Source organism: Gigantopelta aegis, chromosome 2 (assembly GCF_016097555.1).
Source record: "Gigantopelta aegis isolate Gae_Host chromosome 2, Gae_host_genome, whole genome shotgun sequence".
NCBI classification, from domain to species: Eukaryota; Metazoa; Mollusca; class Gastropoda; order Neomphalida; family Peltospiridae; genus Gigantopelta; species Gigantopelta aegis.
In genome coordinates, this window is record NC_054700.1 from 40,885,693 (window position 1) to 40,904,036 (window position 18,344).

At 39.6% G+C, this 18,344-nt stretch overlaps 1 protein-coding gene across 1 annotated transcript; it reads right to left on the reverse strand.

The window, feature by feature from the left end:
- Positions 1 to 3,528: 3,528 nt before the first annotated feature.
- LOC121388568 lies at positions 3,529 to 11,195 on the reverse strand. The gene is made up of 3 exons (XM_041519956.1): positions 10,913 to 11,195; positions 6,834 to 7,040; positions 3,529 to 4,197 (listed from the first exon to the last, which is right to left on the reverse strand). Exons 1-3 carry the CDS (start codon positions 11,193 to 11,195, stop codon positions 4,010 to 4,012), a joined length of 678 nt encoding a protein of 225 aa, XP_041375890.1. The 3' UTR covers positions 3,529 to 4,009.
- Positions 11,196 to 18,344: the final 7,149 nt, after the last annotated feature.

Sequence of the window (18,344 nt, forward strand, 5' to 3'; positions counted from 1 at the left end):
TGGTGAAACGGTTTCAGGCAAGCTCATTTTGTCCAAATATCCGTTGTCCGAATTTGATTTGCTTCAGCCCTGATGGAGAAGTTGTCCACGTCCCCACTGTCTCATGCCTTATGGTCAAGACTTCTGTGATAAAAGTAGACTAGTTTCATGCAAATTGTTAATGTGAGGTAAAGAAGGAAGAATTGTGTCACAGGTATATTGGATAAACAGGTGTTGAATATGTATTTGAAAGATGAGATGCATCAAATATAGGCACACGTTAATCGAGGTATGTAGATCAGTCGGAAGAGCCCATACCGGAGATGTTTTAATTGTTGAATCGAATCCCATTGATGGACCCATTCCCAGTGTGGATCCAAGAGAGGTCCCCTCCGTGACCCAGCAGGTGCACCACGACTGGTATATTAAAGGCTGTGGTATGTGTTATCCTGTCTGTGGGATGGTGCATATAAAAGATCCCTTGCTGCTAATCGAAAAGAGTAGTGGCGACAGCGGGTTTCCTCTCAGTATCTATGTGGACCTTAACCATATGTCTGACGCCATATAACCGTAAATAAATGTGTTGAGTACGTCGTTAAATAAAAGATTTCCTTCTCCTCTCCATGACCTCTTCTTTGAACACCCCCCCCCCCCCCCCCCCCCCCCCCCCCCCCCCCCCCCTACATCCCGAGTCAGGTGGCAGGCCACCGATGTTATCTAATTTTGCCATAAAGACGTCAACATCCAATTCCTTTGACGTGACGTCAACAATGCTTTTAATATGCTTATTGATGTCAAAGCGATAGTACGCACATTCGTCTGAATATAGTTTACTTCAGAAGTGTGTGAAAAGGTCGCTGTTTGACATTTATAATCATATTTGTTATAAATGTGTATAAATATGAAATATCAGTGTGGAGATCTAATGCTACCTAATGGTGACATCTAACGATCGTGCTGTTCTGTTGCAATATTTCCTGCACATGTTGGGCGGATATATCAATAGAGGTAAGTCATTTTTTAAATTGTTTCTTTATCAGGACCGATGGAATAGGAGGTGGCGTGCGTAGGCATCGGCGTAAACAATATTTTATATTGTGGAGGTCCTGGCGTAGTCAGGATTTTATATTGGAGTGGGTGATTTTATAAAAATTTAATACAGTAAGAAAAAAAGTTTTGAATGTCTTCCTCACCTTCGCTACGCCACTGTGTGGAGGGGCATGCACATTGGGAGGAGAAACCGACACTGTCAAGTTGTGCTATGGGGCGACAGGTACATTTAAAATATGGTGGATGGGGGTGATTGGCGGTATTTCCCCCATGCCCCACCCCCCACCCCCACCCCCACTACGCCAATACATATTAATAAAGAATACAAGGAATGTTCGCTAGGTTAATTCAGTTCAGTTCAGTTTGTTGCATCAATTGAAGCATAATAACTACTCCTGAAGACTGCAAGCGTATATCCAAGAGGGTGATGTTGGAGGGGCATCCCTCAAAAATCGAAGTGTCCAGAAAAATCCAGTTTTTTGCAAATTAAAATTTTGCATTTATTTGTTTTTAACGGAAAACCATGATGAGCTTAATATTTTTATGGGTGATTACTATACAAATAATACTTGTTAGATGTCCCTTTTAAGCCTTGCACCCACTACCTTAAAAACAATCCTGCACCCGTCCCCGCCAGTTACGACAATATGACCCCCCCCCCCCCTTCTTTATCGCCAACTTCACAGCCTCGTTGTGGCCCCTGCTCGATTTCACGCTGGATCCGCCACTGCATTCTCTGATTACATTTTCCCCATCCCGACTAGTACCCCACAACTGGTATATCAAAGACAGGTATGTGCTGTCATGTCTGTGGGAAAGGGCATATAAAAATCCCTTGCTGCTAATGGAGTTGTGTATCATTTATTCTCTGAAGACTACAAAGTAAAGTTTGTTTTATTTAACGACGCCACTAGAGCACATTGATTTTTTATCTTATCATCGGCTATTGGACGTCAGACATATGGTCATTCTGACACTGTTTTTAGACAGGCAGCAAGGGGTCTTTTATTTGCGCTTCCCACAGGCAGGATAGCACAAAGTTTACCATGGCCTTTGTTGAACCAGTTATGGATCACTGGTCGGTGCAAGTGGTTTACACCTACCCATTGAGCCTTGGAATCTGTATCTGGATTTAAAAATCCCATGCCTCGACTGGGATCCGAACCCAGTACCTACCAATCTGTAGACCGATGGCCTAACCACGACGCCACCGAGGCCGGTCCGAAGACTACATGTGCAAATTTCTAAATATTTGGCATCCAGTACCCAATTATTAATAAATCATGTGCTCTAGTGGTTGTGTTGCTGATGTGGCAGAATTACCTTTAGATTTACATCCAATAACCAGGACGGGACGTAACCCAGTGGTAAAGCGTTCGCTTGATGCGCGGTCGGTCTGGGATCGATCCCCGTCGGTGGGCCCATTGGGATATTTCTCGCTCCAGCAAGTGCACCACGACTGGTATATCAAAGGCCATGGTATGTGTTATTCTGTCTGTGGGATGGTGCATATAAAAAAATCCCTTGCTGCTAATCGAAAAGAGTAGCCCATGAAGCGGCAACAGCGGGTTTCCTTCCTCAATATGTGTGTGGTCCTTGACTATATGTCCGACGCTATATAACCGTAAATAAAATGTGTTGAGTGCGTCGTTAAATACATTTCCTTCCTTCCTCATTGTTCTCTTGTTTCTTTTTCTTTCTTTTTTATGGGAGGGGGTATCCTAACCCCCTTTGTCATTATATAGTTTTAATTAAAAAAAAATTTATATTAAATGTGCAATGATTTTAGTTACTCATCGATGCCATCTGATGTTGCATCAAACATGGATAATTGTAGACAGAGACTATTTTTGGGCATGTTACCCAAGATAGAGTTTTCCTTTCCTTCTCACTTTCAGGAGGGCGGTATGTAACCCGATGGTATTTAGCGCTCGCCTGATTCACGGTCGGTCTAGGAACGATCCCAGTTGGTGGACACATTGTACTATTTGCGGAGATAGATATGAGATTGGGAGCAGGTCATTTAGCCACAAAAACTAACGCATGCGGTCAAAAATGACATTTGCGGGATCAAATAGACAATAACGCCCGCAAATCTAAAAACTCCATATGGTTATCTCCTAATTATATAGGCCATTATGTCGAATGAAAAGTTTGTAACAACAACTCTGAAATAATATATATTTGATGTTCTTTTTGGTAATTTCAGCTACTGGTTATTTGCCTGAGTACAAACTTCTTCGGATAGATGTTCCTTATAAATTGCATTTTCTTGGGTATCACCGTACAGTGTATCAGAAAATACTGGGGTTATATTGTATCATTACTGTATTTACGCCGTGATTAGATGTTACAGATAATACCCTTTCCAAAAAGCACCCCCCCCCCCCCCCCCCCCCCCCCAATCCATAAATATATTGTCACGATGTTGTTAACATTTTACATGACACCAAATAGGAATTGTTAAATTACTAACAGACAAAACAACAAAACTATGAGCAATGAACAAAAATATTTTATATCATAGTCAGAAATAAACTGAAACGTAAAAATAGAAATCTAAAACCAATTATATAGCTGGAGTGGTATGAATACTTCAAATATATCCCGGCATTTGTTTTCTTATTTAACAAAAAAAAAAATGTTCTGAGGGATAGTGGATGAAAAAAAGTCACTTTGATCTAACCCAAATAAAAAACCCACAAAAAAAATAAAATAATAATAATAATAGTTAACTTGAAAGAAAGACGATAGTAAAAAGATCCGAACATTTACTGAATATCATAAAACGGCGACCCCAAGTGGGAAAATATTTGTAACATGCGATTAAAATACCAAAAGCATAAAAATTAAAATAGGAGAAAATCTGTTGTTCTCGACGAGTCACCACTTCTAGTTATGTACAACTTCTTAAAATCACATTCAAATGAGACAGCAGAAAATCATCACGTGATGTGAACACAACCAATGAAATATTTTGTTACAGAACTCTTTGGTCACAGTCTACATTCGTCTGCCAGTCACAGTCACCCTTAGCCCTGGAAAAGGCTGTTCCATATGGACATTGAATTCTCTGGACACGTCGGCCATTTTGACAAATAATAAAATGAATGCAGCTCTCAGGGTCGGCTGTTTGACCTTCGTGGCGACACAGGGGGTCTTCTTCTCCTGAAATACATACACAGATAATGTCTAAGTTGCAGTACAAGCATTCAATACAAATACATCGATGAACTAAGGTTCAGTACAAGCAGTATCAATTAATAAATTTCCAACAAACTTATCCCTTGCTGCATTAGAAAAAACGTTGTGAGTTTCCTCTGATGACTACGTGTCAGAATTACCATTTGTTTGACATCCAATAGCTTTTGATTAATTAATTAATGTGCTCTAGTGGTGTCGTCAAACAAAATAAACTTTAACTGTTCATCAGTTAAAAAGTCAAAGTTTTTGTTTTGTTTAACAACACCACTGGAGCACATTGATTTATTCATCGTCGGCTATTGGCTGTCAAACATTTGGAAATTTTGACATATGAAAACTTCACCAGTGACAGAATCAAAAGGAACAGAGCCATGATTACCAATGTAATACAGATGTAACAATTGACTGGATTTTAATAATATTTTAATTACTAAATTTCAACCTGTGAATATAATTCAAAACCGTATCTCTGCACAATGCAGTCGAATAGATATTTGGCAAAAAAGTAGTTGATTCCATGAATCTCTAGTGTCTCGTATATAAGAGAACAGCCACTGCTGTGCAGATTCTTTACTGGACAATACATCCCTGCGCCACTCAAAGAGGACTGCCACTCAGACTAGTGTACTAAATTAAAACTAACACAGGGCAGAGCTCATTGGAATTAAATGTAGCTGTGATGACATGCACTCATGAAATAGTGTCAACGCTGAAAGTTGAATATATCCTGCCCCACAGATGGCACCCGTCATGAGTACTGCCAACACAGCTGTCAAGTTCGTTACTTCATCTAAAACGATGAAATTATTTTTTAAATTGTAACCAGAGATGAAATATATGCACAAGTTCAGAATATGGAATTGCATCAGCCATATCATCATTTTAGTCAGTGATGCATCGTATTTAGTAGATGTAGCATCCAAATATCTAGCATGAATATTCTGAAATGCCCTCAGGAGTCCTTGAACATCATGACATTCATGAAACGATTTCTGTGCCAGAATATCTAAGGTACGTTTGGACAGAGCCATGTTTAATAACAAAGATTCAGTAATAACAGTTGTATTGTCTTTATGATCATAAAAGATGACTATTGCAATACGAAAAAAGTAAAGTTTGTTTTATTTAACGACGCCACCAGAGCACATTGATTTTTTTAAATCTTATCATCGGCTATTGGACGTCAAACATATGATCATTCCGACACTGGTTTTTTTAGCCACATAGGCTACTCTTTTACGACAGGCAGCAACGGATCTTTTATTTGAGCTTCCTACAGGCAGGATAGCACACACCATGGCTTTTGTTGAACCAGTTATGGATCACTGGTCGGTGCAAGTGGTTTACACCTACCCATTGAGCCTTGCGGAGCACTCACTCGGGGTTTGGAGTCGGTATCTGGATTAAAAATCCCATGCCTCGACTGGGATCCGAACCCAGTACCTACCAGCCTGTAGACCGATGGCCTAACCACGACGCCACCGAGGCCGGTTTGCAATACGAAAACACAAAACTGAATACAAGAACTTACTTATTGGTACCGAATGTGATACGTATATCTATTTGGACTGAATGTACAGGGCATACTTATTATTAGTGATTCTCAAAACATATCGTATGCACTGAATATAACAGACATACATTATAAGTGGGTGTAAAGGACGTATCTGATACTATTGCGTTTTGAACGTATATTATCACTTGGGACCCATTGGTATGAGTATAATTGGCGTATCTTTCATTAGTAAACGTAATGGATGCAGGGATATTTATTTAGAACAGAATGTTACGGAAATATTTTATAACAATAAATTTAATGAACTTACTATTAAAGGCCTTTAACTTTAATGGATATATCAACTAGGAATGCGTTTTATATGGGCATCTATATTGATGAATAAAATGTTGCGCGAAGTGTTTATGGCACTGACATTGGCATGCCTTTAAAGACTAAAGTTTTATACAGCACGAGGCCATATTTATACGCAAAGCTATCATAAAGCAAAAGTCATGCCCATACAAAATATATCAGCATGTGAAACTAACGTCTGGAGATTGCTGAAACAGTGAGTCTGGAAATTAAAGCGTCTATAAGCCCATTATCCACAGATATGAACCCAGTTCCTACTAGAGCCTCCACGAGACTAAAATATTGGAACTCTAGTACTCGAGGGTCAAACTCGACTCGGACCCCAGTACCCGACACTAGATGATAATGAGACTAAAGAATAAAGTAAAATAACAATATGCATCTTAATTTCAGCACTGACCATTCAAGCCAAATCATGCCATTGTAGGGCATATTGCATTTAGAAGCAGGTTGATACGTTCAGTATTGTGACGGACATAGAGCCTACGGCCAGATTAAGGAGAAAAACTAGCACATGATCATATAATTATTGTGTAACTTGTATTACTGATTAGTTACTGATGAAATTAACGCTCTACATTGTCTCACTTGTTGGCTATGGGTAGTCGAGTCCTTGCTAGAATCGGCCCGAGTACTCGTGGAGACCCAAGTTCCTATCAGACGTAAATAACCTGATTGCATGACGACTGCGTCATGTGCGTTGTTTCTATGACGTAATAACTCTACTTACTGATAACGATAGTGTCCGGGACTCGTCTTGACCCGCATTCATGCACAACCATATGCGCGTATTCGCACGAGTTGTTCCGGGGCATGTACAATGTTCCATCGCCGCAGCGTTGTACCGCCACCATGGTTCCGTTAGTACACGACACGAATTTGGAGCAGTCCTCCGGGTCTATGTTGTTACCAGTCTTTTTAACACAACGGGGGTCATCTTGAAAAGAAGAAAATAAATAAATTAATTAATTAATTAATAAGTTAATAAAATTTAATAAATAAATAGAGGAACGAAAGAACACAAATGAATGGACTGACGGTTGGATGAAAGAATGGTGAATATGGAATAATAAATAAATTTTAAATAAATAACATAAATAGTTTGTATGCACATATGGTTTGGATGGATTAATTCTTAAAACTATATATCAAACGTAAATATCATGTCTACTATGTTACATTTTCCGGGTTTCCCTGTTATCAGACTGTTTAGAAGTCGAACATTTTTAAGTTACAGAAAAAAATAGAGTGATTTAATAATAATAACAACCTAGCCTTTATACGTTTCCGTAGTATGCTTCCTTCAAAAGGAAGGAAATGTTTTATTTAACGACGCACTCAACACATTTTATTTACGGTTATATAGCGTCAGACATATGATTAAGGACCACGCAGATATTGAGAGAGGAAACCCGCTGTCGCCACTTCATGGGCTACTCTTTTCGATAAGCAGCAAGGGATCTTTTATATGCACCATCCCACAGACAGGATAACACATACCACGGCCTTTGTGTAAAGGTGTAAAGCTAGTCAAACTCGGGCGATGGAGAAAAACTAGAAATGTTTCAATAAATTCAGCTACTATTAGGCTGTTGGATCCACAAACCCTAAGGGTCCGTACCCAGCAGGGCCGTAGCTAGCCGAGAGGGGGGGGGGGGGGGGGGCAAGGGGAAACATTATAGAAACTTAAATAAAATTTCTTCTTATCCGTTTAGGGAGTTTTAGACAATTAACTACTCAGATGCCCCCCCCCCCCCCCTACGGCCCTGCCCAGAGATAGTTATCTTGGTCATTCCGCCGTATCGATGGCATGTAGACGGTTAATTACTGTCGTATCCTGGTCATTCCGCCGTATCGATGGCATGTAGACGGTTAATTACTGTCGTATCCTGGTCATTCCGCCGTATCGATGGCATGTAGACGGTTAATTACTGTCGTATCCTGGTCATTCCGCCGTATCGATGGCATGTAGACGGTTAATTACTGTCGTATCCTGGTCATTCCGCCGTATCGATGGCATGTAGACGGTTAATTACCGTGGTATCCTGGTCATTCCGCCGTATCGATGGCATGTAGACGGTTAATTACCGTGGTATCCTGGTCATTCCGCCGTATCGATGGCATGTAGACGGTTAATTACCGTGGTATGGCTATGTCGACATTCATCAACTAGGAGAAGCCATTCGTATGTCTTTAAATTGTTAATATACGTATATGTATTCATTCATCCAAACTTATTTTTGTGCTTATAACAAATTAAGGTTCAAGCACGCTGTCCTAGGCACACACCTCGGCTATTTATCCATGACAGTAGGTTAGATGTTAGTGAACGGTCTTACACCTACCCACTGAGTCGATAAAACTCGTTCTGGGTGGAAGCCGGTACCGGGCTATGAACCCAGTACCTACCAGCCTTATGTCCGATGGCTTAACCACTACACTACCGAGTCCAGTAATTATTTTTAACAATGAAATGTCTTTTTTTAGGTGATGAAAGAAGGATAGTTACTATTTAGCGTGTCCATATCCAATTTATGTTCAGGTATATCCGCCCTGGGAACGATGTCAGACCTCCTTATGGTTTAGTGATCATAATACATCATTTACATCCAGCTGCCTGAGAAGTGTTTGATGAATCTACATGGAAGAAGAAGTTTGTTTTGTTTAACGACACCACTAGAGCACATTGATTAATTAATAATCGGCTATTGGATGTGAAACATTTGGTATTTCTGACATGTAGTCTTCAGAGGAAACCCGCTACATTAGTACCAAGCTATGGATCTTTTATATGTACTTTCGCACAGAGAGGAAAGTACATACCACGGCTTTTATCCTCTGGCCTTTGTCAAGCAATCAGATGAATTGATCCACCGAGGTGGTTCGATCCTGCTACGCAAGCACCTCAAGCGAGCACTCTACCGACTAAACCAAAAACTAAATCCCATTCCGAATCTACACGGAGTTATGCTATGCTTTGCCAGCGTGCGCTGTTTTACGTTTAGATTTTCAAATGTCAGAAAAGACTATTGCATTTTATTGTCTACGAACCTATTAAACGTGTCAGATGGTATTCATGTTTGATGTTTTCAAGACAGTTCATGATGTCAAAAGTGACTGATGTCTTAGACTTCATTGTTGATGTTTTTGATGTTTAACTTATATAATTTATGACATAAGTTTTGTAAGGATATGATAATTAGACATATTAAACGATCTGGAGTACCTTCCTTATACTGTTGGATATGACGTGCGACGGAACATATTTCTAAGCGGACAAACTACACTATGACCTTTGTCCATCTCTAATTCAGCATCTGGCAGATTAACAGGATCTACACTATGATATCAATAAGGTCCAGAAACATAACACTTACTCTGGATGGGTCCACCATTGCAGTCATTGCTTGGCTGCAGTCATGTCGATCAATCAGACATACCAACAAGATCTACACCAGGGTATCAATAAGGTCCAGAAACATAACACTTACTCGGGATGGGTCCACCATTGCTGTCACTGCTTGGCTACAGTCATCTCGATCAATCAGACATACCAACAAGATCTACACCAGGGTATCAATAAGGTCCAGAAACATAGCACTTACTCGGGGATGGGTCCACCATTGCAGTCACTGCTTGGCTGCAGTCATCTCGATCAATCAAGACATACCAACAAGATCTACACCAGGGTATCAATAAGGTCCAGAAACATAACACTTACTCGGGATGGGTCCACCATTGCTGTCACTGCTTGGCTGCAGTCATCTCGATCAATCAAGACATACCAACAAGATCTATACCAGGGTATCAATAAGGTCCAGAAACATAACACTTACTCGGGATGGGTCCACCATTGCTGTCACTGCTTGGCTACAGTCATCTCGATCAATCAGACATACCAACAAGATCTACACCAGGGTATCAATAAGGTCCAGAAACATAGCACTTACTCGGGGATGGGTCCACCATTGCAGTCACTGCTTGGCTGCAGTCATCTCGATCAATCAAGACATACCAACAAGATCTACACCAGGGTATCAATAAGGTCCAGAAACATAACACTTACTCGGGATGGGTCCACCATTGCTGTCACTGCTTGGCTGCAGTCATCTCGATCAATCAAGACATACCAACAAGATCTACACCAAGGTATCAATAAGGTCCAGAAACATAACACTTACTCGAGATGGGTCGCCCATTGCAATCACTACTCGGTCGCAGTTATCTCGATCCATCAGGCACACCAACACAATCTATGTGACTCTAAAAGTACAAATAATGTCCAGAACCATAATACTTACTTAGGATGGGCTGAGCTGATCGGCCATTGCAGTCACGTCTATACGACTCTTAGAAAAATACTTATAAAATGTCCAGAAACATAATACTTACTAGGGATGGGTTGGACTGGCCGGCCATTACAGACATCTCGATCCCTCAGACAGACAAACTAGATTTAGATTAGAATATAAATATTGTCCAGAAAGATAATACTTACTCGGGATGTGTCAACCATTGCAGTTATCTCGATCCTTCAGAAAGAGCAACACGATCTACATGACTTAAAGTACAAATAAAATGTCCAGAAACATAATACTCGAAATGGGCTGAGCTGGCTGGCCATTGCAGTAATCTCTGACAGATTAACATGATTTACATAAGAATATAAATATTGTCCAGAAACATAATTATTTACTTACTCGGGATGGGATGAGCCAGCCGACCATTGCAGTCATCTCGATCCCTAAGACAGACCAACACGATTTACATAAGAATATAAATATTATTGTCCAGAAACATAATACTTACTCGGGATGGGTTGGGCCGGTCGGCCATTGCAGTCATCTCGATCGGGGTCCCATTCCCAGACGCAGGCAGACGCCAGCTTGGACCACACCTGACTGGAGTTGCAGCGGATGGACTGGATCACCTCGGCGTCGAACCCACACTGGTGGGCCACCGTGCAGTCCTTCTCGTCCCGAACCCACAGGCCCGGCTGGATTTTTAGGCAGGTCCTCTCGTCAAAATAGTAGTCGACCGCCACCGCACACGCCACGATTCCAAGCAACAACACTACGACAGAACGGTCCATTTTTGTGTGTCTATGAGTGTGTGTGAACCTCCTTCGATTTACAGCAGGTTTACAGGAACGAAGTTTGCAGCGTCTATGGCTGTTTGGGATGCTACACTGTAACCTCTTTTTGACTTACTGCAAGCTTTGCAGGAGCCAAATTTACAGGTCTGTGGTCGATCGGGATATTTTTCTCACACTGGGGATTGTGCGCGTCTGTGGAAAGTTCTAGATCATTTAATGGCTTGCGCAATAAAAGCTGTGGACTTTTTCTCTGGCAGACGGTTGGTTCGTGCCGGGCTCTTTATATGACGATTTGTTGAAACAGATATGTTTGTCTGTGATTATCTCCCCTTGGTGCCATCTCACGGGCGGCACGAGCCTCGCGCTGTTAAAAAAACGTTGACCATAATTCCGATGATTAGAGGATTTTCAGTTAAATTTGCAGTGAGCCAAAGACAACAAGCGACTTCCGGACAGGAGCGCGGCAGATGTCAGTGGAGGTGAGGACACGTCTGCTCAGTCGCCGGGTTCGTCTGAGGACACTGTCGTCTGCTCACTGCGAGCCGGGTTTCGTGTGTTCACGAGAAACAAACCATCCGCCATCTTGTCATCCTGATATTTTGTTTACCATATCATTTGCGACGCAGTTGTGATCGAACCATCATAATGGCTTCAAATAATGAAACGCTATCATATTGGGTGTCAAATAATGAAACGCTATCATATTGGTTTCAAATAATGAAACGCTATCATATTGGTGTCAAATAATGAAACGCTATCATATTGGTGTCAAATAATGAAACGCTATCATAATGGTTTCAAATAATGAAACGCTATCGTATTGGTTTCAAATAATGAAACGCTATCTTCAGTAGCTAAAAGTAGCGTTTCATTATTGAAACCTATTTACCTACTTACTTACTTATAGGTATAGGCATTTGACTTGCTTATATCCAATTAAGGTTCAAGCACGCTGTCCTGGGGACACAGTCCAGTAGTCTGGACTGCCTGTCCAGGACATAACATTATTGAAATTATGATCATACCCAATATTCAGTTTTCTTGGGTGAATTTCTGTCTCCACGATTTATGTATAAATAATTAGCAATCTTTTAATCATAGTTCTAGAACATTTGACATGTTATCTGACCAGATAGAATTGATGCACCTGCATACATATATTATAATGAATGCCACTTTGAAATCAACAAGAGTGAAAATCATCTACTTGTTCTAATAGTTCGCAGTTGATCATAGGCCTGATAGATTGATGGTTAATATTACGTCTACACTCCGTTGCATAGTGGGGACTATAATACTCCATTTCCACAAACAAAATAGTGTAGAATACAGATAAACGGTATATACATACATACATACATACATACATACATAATACATACATAGATACATACATACATGCATGCATGCATACACACACATACACACACACATTATATATATATATATATATATATATATATATATATATATATATATATATATATATATATATATGCCTATACATTAATGGAAAGAAAGAAGGGAACACGTGGCATGTGAGATCAAATTTAACTCACTACTAGAAATGTAATGTGGGATATAATTATAATGTCAGTATTGTGCGACTGACTGTCAGTAACTCCGTCAACTTCCTGATACTGTGGATGGTGGTATTAGTAGCAGTCAGTATTTGGTGTAATTTACTATTTATGTGTTCCCTTATTTCTTTCCAGCAGTGTTGGCAGGCCTGTAGGAACGATATCTGGGCTGGGAGTAGGGGAGCGCACAATCGCTAGTGACGGGGCCACAGTCTTTAGTGGGATTGGGAGGGGGGGGGGGGGGGGGGGGCACAAACCATATTTTAGTTATGTTTATATGTACAGTAAGGCAACAAATCGTACATTTTCGTCCTAAGGTGGAGGATGGGTAGCTGTAGTTTGCGACAAATTACATACGATAACCAGCAGTAATACAGTATTTATAAACTACTGACAGACACAATTACATACGCGTACGGATACCAGCCCAATGGGGAGATGGATGACCATCCCGGCCCTCTAATTTCTTTTTCACTAACCATTAATCCATTAGTCCCTGTTCGTGGCAGACAGCCCAGATAGCGTGCTTAAACATTAAGAGGATAATTGGATATATACCATAATAAAATTACCACCAGTAAATGATAATTTAAATATCGGTAACATCTGCCAACGTGCATATAAAATATTCTTAACTGCTAATTGGAAAATGTAGCGAATTGTCTCTGAAGATTAGATGTCAAAACTGCCACGTTTAACATCCAATAGCCGATAATTGATCAATGTGTTCTATTTGTGTCGTTAAATAAAGCAAACGTTAGACCCTGTGTACCAAAGCGAAAACGCTTTAAAATTAAAGGTGTGTAAGTTTGTTTTAAATTGTATCCAAATTAAATATATATTTGAGAGAGAGAGAGAGAGAGAGAGAGAGAGAGAGAGAGAGAGAGAGAGAGAGAGAGAGAGAGAGAGAGGAAGGAGGTGGTGTGTGTATCGGGGGGGGGGGGGGGGTGCAGAGAGGGAGTAGACAGAGACAGAAAGAAAAACTTGAAAGTGTCTGGATGATGTCAACTTTTACATTATAGAAGTTGTAAGAGCCGAGACTCCGAATTTGGCCAATTAGTGCCATCCGAGGGCAGCAATCTTAACTATGTTGTGGGTTTTTTTTATATAGGGGTATGTATCTGGATCTCAAAACAACATAGTGGACTTTTCTGCAGGGTAACTTAAGGTCAGAAACTGAGTTTTAGTAAAGGGGGGGGGGGGGGGGGGGGGGGGGGGGGGTATTTTTCTAAAAATAAAAATAACGTTTCTCTGTATTAATTGGTATGTCAACATATAGCTAATTTTAATCATACAAACTGAAATGCACTTGTCAACATTCACCAGGAATTAATTTTGAACTAATTTTGCATGAAGCATTTAAACCTATTAAACCTGGGGATTTAGATGCTGATATGAATAAGTAAGTCACCAGGTAAGACTACATTTAGGTGGTACAGACGTTGATTGGTGAACCCCTGCGCGTGCTGTAACCTCACCATGGTGCAGGGGTGTAACATTCTCTTTGAGAATGGCCAATACAGCACAAAATTGAAATTTTGAGTAAAAGTCAGTATCTATTTATGATATTTGTATTTTTGCACAGTTCTTTACACTGTTTTTATTTAAATCTTGAATTGTTATATTGATGTTGATCATCACTTTATTTGTTTGCATTACCATAGTTTGACACCCAATAGCCGATGTATTTTTCGTGCTGGGGTGTCGTTAAACATTCATTCATTCATTTGATTGGTGAACAAACGCAACTTTAGATCGCTTCCATGCGCCCTCTGAAATCGTCTGATTCAATGCAGCTTTTTAACCAAATTTCGTCGATTGGGTAATGTTGGTGTTCAAGTGATGTATCTTCTGTTGGTGCATTGTTAGGCCACCTGACATTGGGGGATGTGTATTCAAAATAATAATTTTTGCTGGGAAGCAACCGTTTGTTGATAGTCTCGCTCTAGCCAGTACACCACGACTGGTATATCAAAGGCCGTGGTATATGCTATCCTGCCTGTGGGATGGTGCATATAAAAGATCCCTTGCTACTAATGGAAAAATGTAGCGGGTTTTATCTCTATGATTGTGTCAAAATGACCACATGTTTGACATCCAATAGCTGGTGATTAATAAATCAGTGTGCTCTAGTGGTGTCGTTTAACAAAGCAAACTTTCTTTCTTTTGTTGATATTTGACATGACTACTCGTTTTGGTAATAATATACGTATAACGGAATAACCGGATACCGGAGACGAGGTTTGTTGACACAAATTGTCACAGTTAGTCAAATATAGTGATATAACTATATATAACCAAGTCTATAATGCCTATATAGCCGTGTTAAATGGCCAAAACTGATGTTTTGGTAAAGACTGTGGAATCAGGTTTTATCATTCACATTTTCTGTCTCTTGATAATGAACACACACTACTATAGTGATGGCCATCTTGGGTGTAAATGATATTGCAATGTCTTGATTAGCTGGGAGTAGTTCGATATGAATCTTCTGACACCTAAAACACAGTCACGAACATCAACAGTTTCGTCATAGTTGTAACAGTATTGGATATGTTTCCAGGTCTGTTTTGACAGCCATCTTGGAAGCCATCTTGAATATTTCAAACTACCAAATTTACACCTCCCGGATCCTTAATCAGAACTTACGACAAATGCAAAAATAACAAAGAACATTGTGGGTACTGATCTACAAGGTTTATAAGTGAGTTAGTAAACAGTTAGGGCCGATTTCATATGTCTGGGTTTTGAAACACCGGGTTATATCGAAACCTAGGTTTAATATTGGTTTACGTAAAATGCTGAAAAACCTGACCAAGGCATACACCCGTGGTGTATTTCACATGTGTGTGTTTTACCCGTGTTTTCAAAACCACGCCTTTTACATGGGCTACCCGCAGATTTGGAAAGGGACATAAGCGAGGAATAGCTTTCACTTCATCACTTTGTAGTTGAAACTCGTTACCGGTATATTATTAGCATTCGCATTCGAGATGGAGGATTAGCTCCCCCCCCCCAAATGTGGAGTAAACCTTCACATTCTGTCAAAAATGGTGGACATATTTGGTAAAATGAGCTGGCCTGAAAACGTTTCACCATGTATTTCCATCATTTTACTCACAATATTAGTTATAATCCATGTCAAATGCTTACAGAACCCTACATAGCTGTTGGTAATAATGCAAATATGAATAAACGTTTTGTTATTGGCATTTCCCTTTAATTCTAACATAATATTAAAAAACAAAAGATGGGACGCGTATGCCTGAGGGCACTGAGATAACGTATGGTCAAATTTTCAAAACTGGGGGCCTGTACCGCCTTGTTCCCCCTTTATTAAGACGAGACGAACACGAAAGTATGTCATTATAAGACTGCAGTCTATGATAGACGTTTATTGCTTTAATACCGGTGGTAACCGATCAACTTTCATTACTAGTACTTCCTGTTTTCGTGCAGTTCATACACCATGAAGAAAATGTTTATTTTTACTAATTTAATAAATAACTATCTTTATTACCCCCAGTGACCACTCATAACAGGACAAATATTTTCCGTATTTTCTCAATGAGAAATATTATGCAGTGTTGTGACGTACAATATTACTGGATGATTTGACGCTTACAAATCAATGACTTTGTCGGTACTAAATATAACATTATCGCGATTTGGCAAACACACAAAATGACGTCATGTACTTTGAAGGGACATTCCTGAGTTTGCTGCAATTTTAAAAATGTTATCGACTGACAGAGACTTTTTAACGATTGTAATTACATATCAAATATATTTTTCTGCATAATATATTAGTGGCTGTATATTAAACGTATTACCGATCGTTATAATATTTGTACTAGGTTAAATTTTATTATATTTCCTAAAATACAATTTATTCGTAGGTACGAAATGATTTGAAAACAAACACGTTTGGGCTTCTTACAAATATTAAGACGACCAGACACACATTAAATATACAGATAATGATATTCTAAAGAAGAAAATATATTTAATGTATAAGTTTAATAAGTACAAATATTTAATTAGTCGGAAACATCATACAATGCAGCAAACTCAGGAATGTCCCTTTAATGACTTTGCGTTCACGACTGTTTTAATATTAAATTTATAACAAAATGTCATTTTAACGCAAATCATTATTTATATTTTTAATAAAATAACGATAATTTTGTTTTTGAAAATTATCTGTGAACGTGATTAAAATGCAAAGTTATAGCAATACCTAGAACAGTGTGTAAAGTGATTTACATTGTTTCTATAGCCTACATGCACGTGCATGTGCGCCTAAAATAAAGACGTTTAGAGAAAACATAGCTGGGGTAATAAATAGAATAGCAAACTCAGTACCAGTTATTATCAATGTATGTCCCGAGTGAAATACTTTTCATTTGTCACTCGCTAAAGCTCGCGGCAACTAAAAATGATTTGATTCGGGACATAATTTTGATAATAACTAGTATCTCGTTTATTATCCTCTATATATCTCAGGCGCTTTGTTCTTCATTCGCCACGAAGGGGTGGATCTAATTATACAGTCATACTAAAAAAAACCCAGGCAAAAGGGCATCTTGTCTAAAGGGGGAGGGGGTTCGAACCCCCCTACCCCCACCCTGTATTCGTTTCTGTACAGTGGCGTAGGCAGGATTTTGCATTGGGAGGTGGGGGAGGGGGCACCTGGCAGCCAAGTAAACAATGATATTGAGTACGCCACTGATCACCCCTAATTTTGCCCCCCCTCCCCCTCCGGCTACGCCACTGTTTCTGTAGTGGCTTCAAATGATCTCTAAAATATGTTCACATTTCATGGCTCTGCAATACTAACGTAAAACACGATTTTGCTGCCGAAATTATCCATGAAGAAAAGTTACTTTGAGCAAACCCAGCGAAAAACCACCTCAAGGGCAGGTTTAAACAAGCAATACAATTGTAACCCAGTGTTAAACTAGGATTACTGAAAACCAGACATGTGAAATGTACAGTAAACATGACCCAGGGTTTAACCTAGGTTTAAACCATATGTTTCCAAAACCCACCGATAACCTAGACATATGAAATCGGCCTTAAAACACTGATTTCTCAGGGTTTTTGACCACCTGAATAACAAATATTAAAAGTGTGATAACTAGATAAAGATATCGTATTGGAAAGTCCATCATGCATTTTTGTTTTGTCTTAGGGTGTACTAAAACAATTACAACAGTTTTGTTTTGTCCCCGCAGATGGTACCAATTTTTGGTCTGGCTCATTGACTATTGTGATTTGGAGAAAATGTATTATCAGGATCTTATGTGGTACAAAAAAAAAACCCACTTCTTTTTCTAGTTGTAGAATGCCGTATATTATTGCGCACTAGCACTTTGTTTTTGGTCTAGAAGCGGTCCGGATTATTTACTCGTATGATCTGACCGGCTGACCGACCGACTGACCAAGTGACTGGTCACCGAGTTTGAAACTTGTTGTTTGTCACTGAGTCTGTATTTTCTGGACAAACACTCGAGGATTAGACGGAGAACAACAGTTTGTTTAGGATCATCACACACGCAGTAGT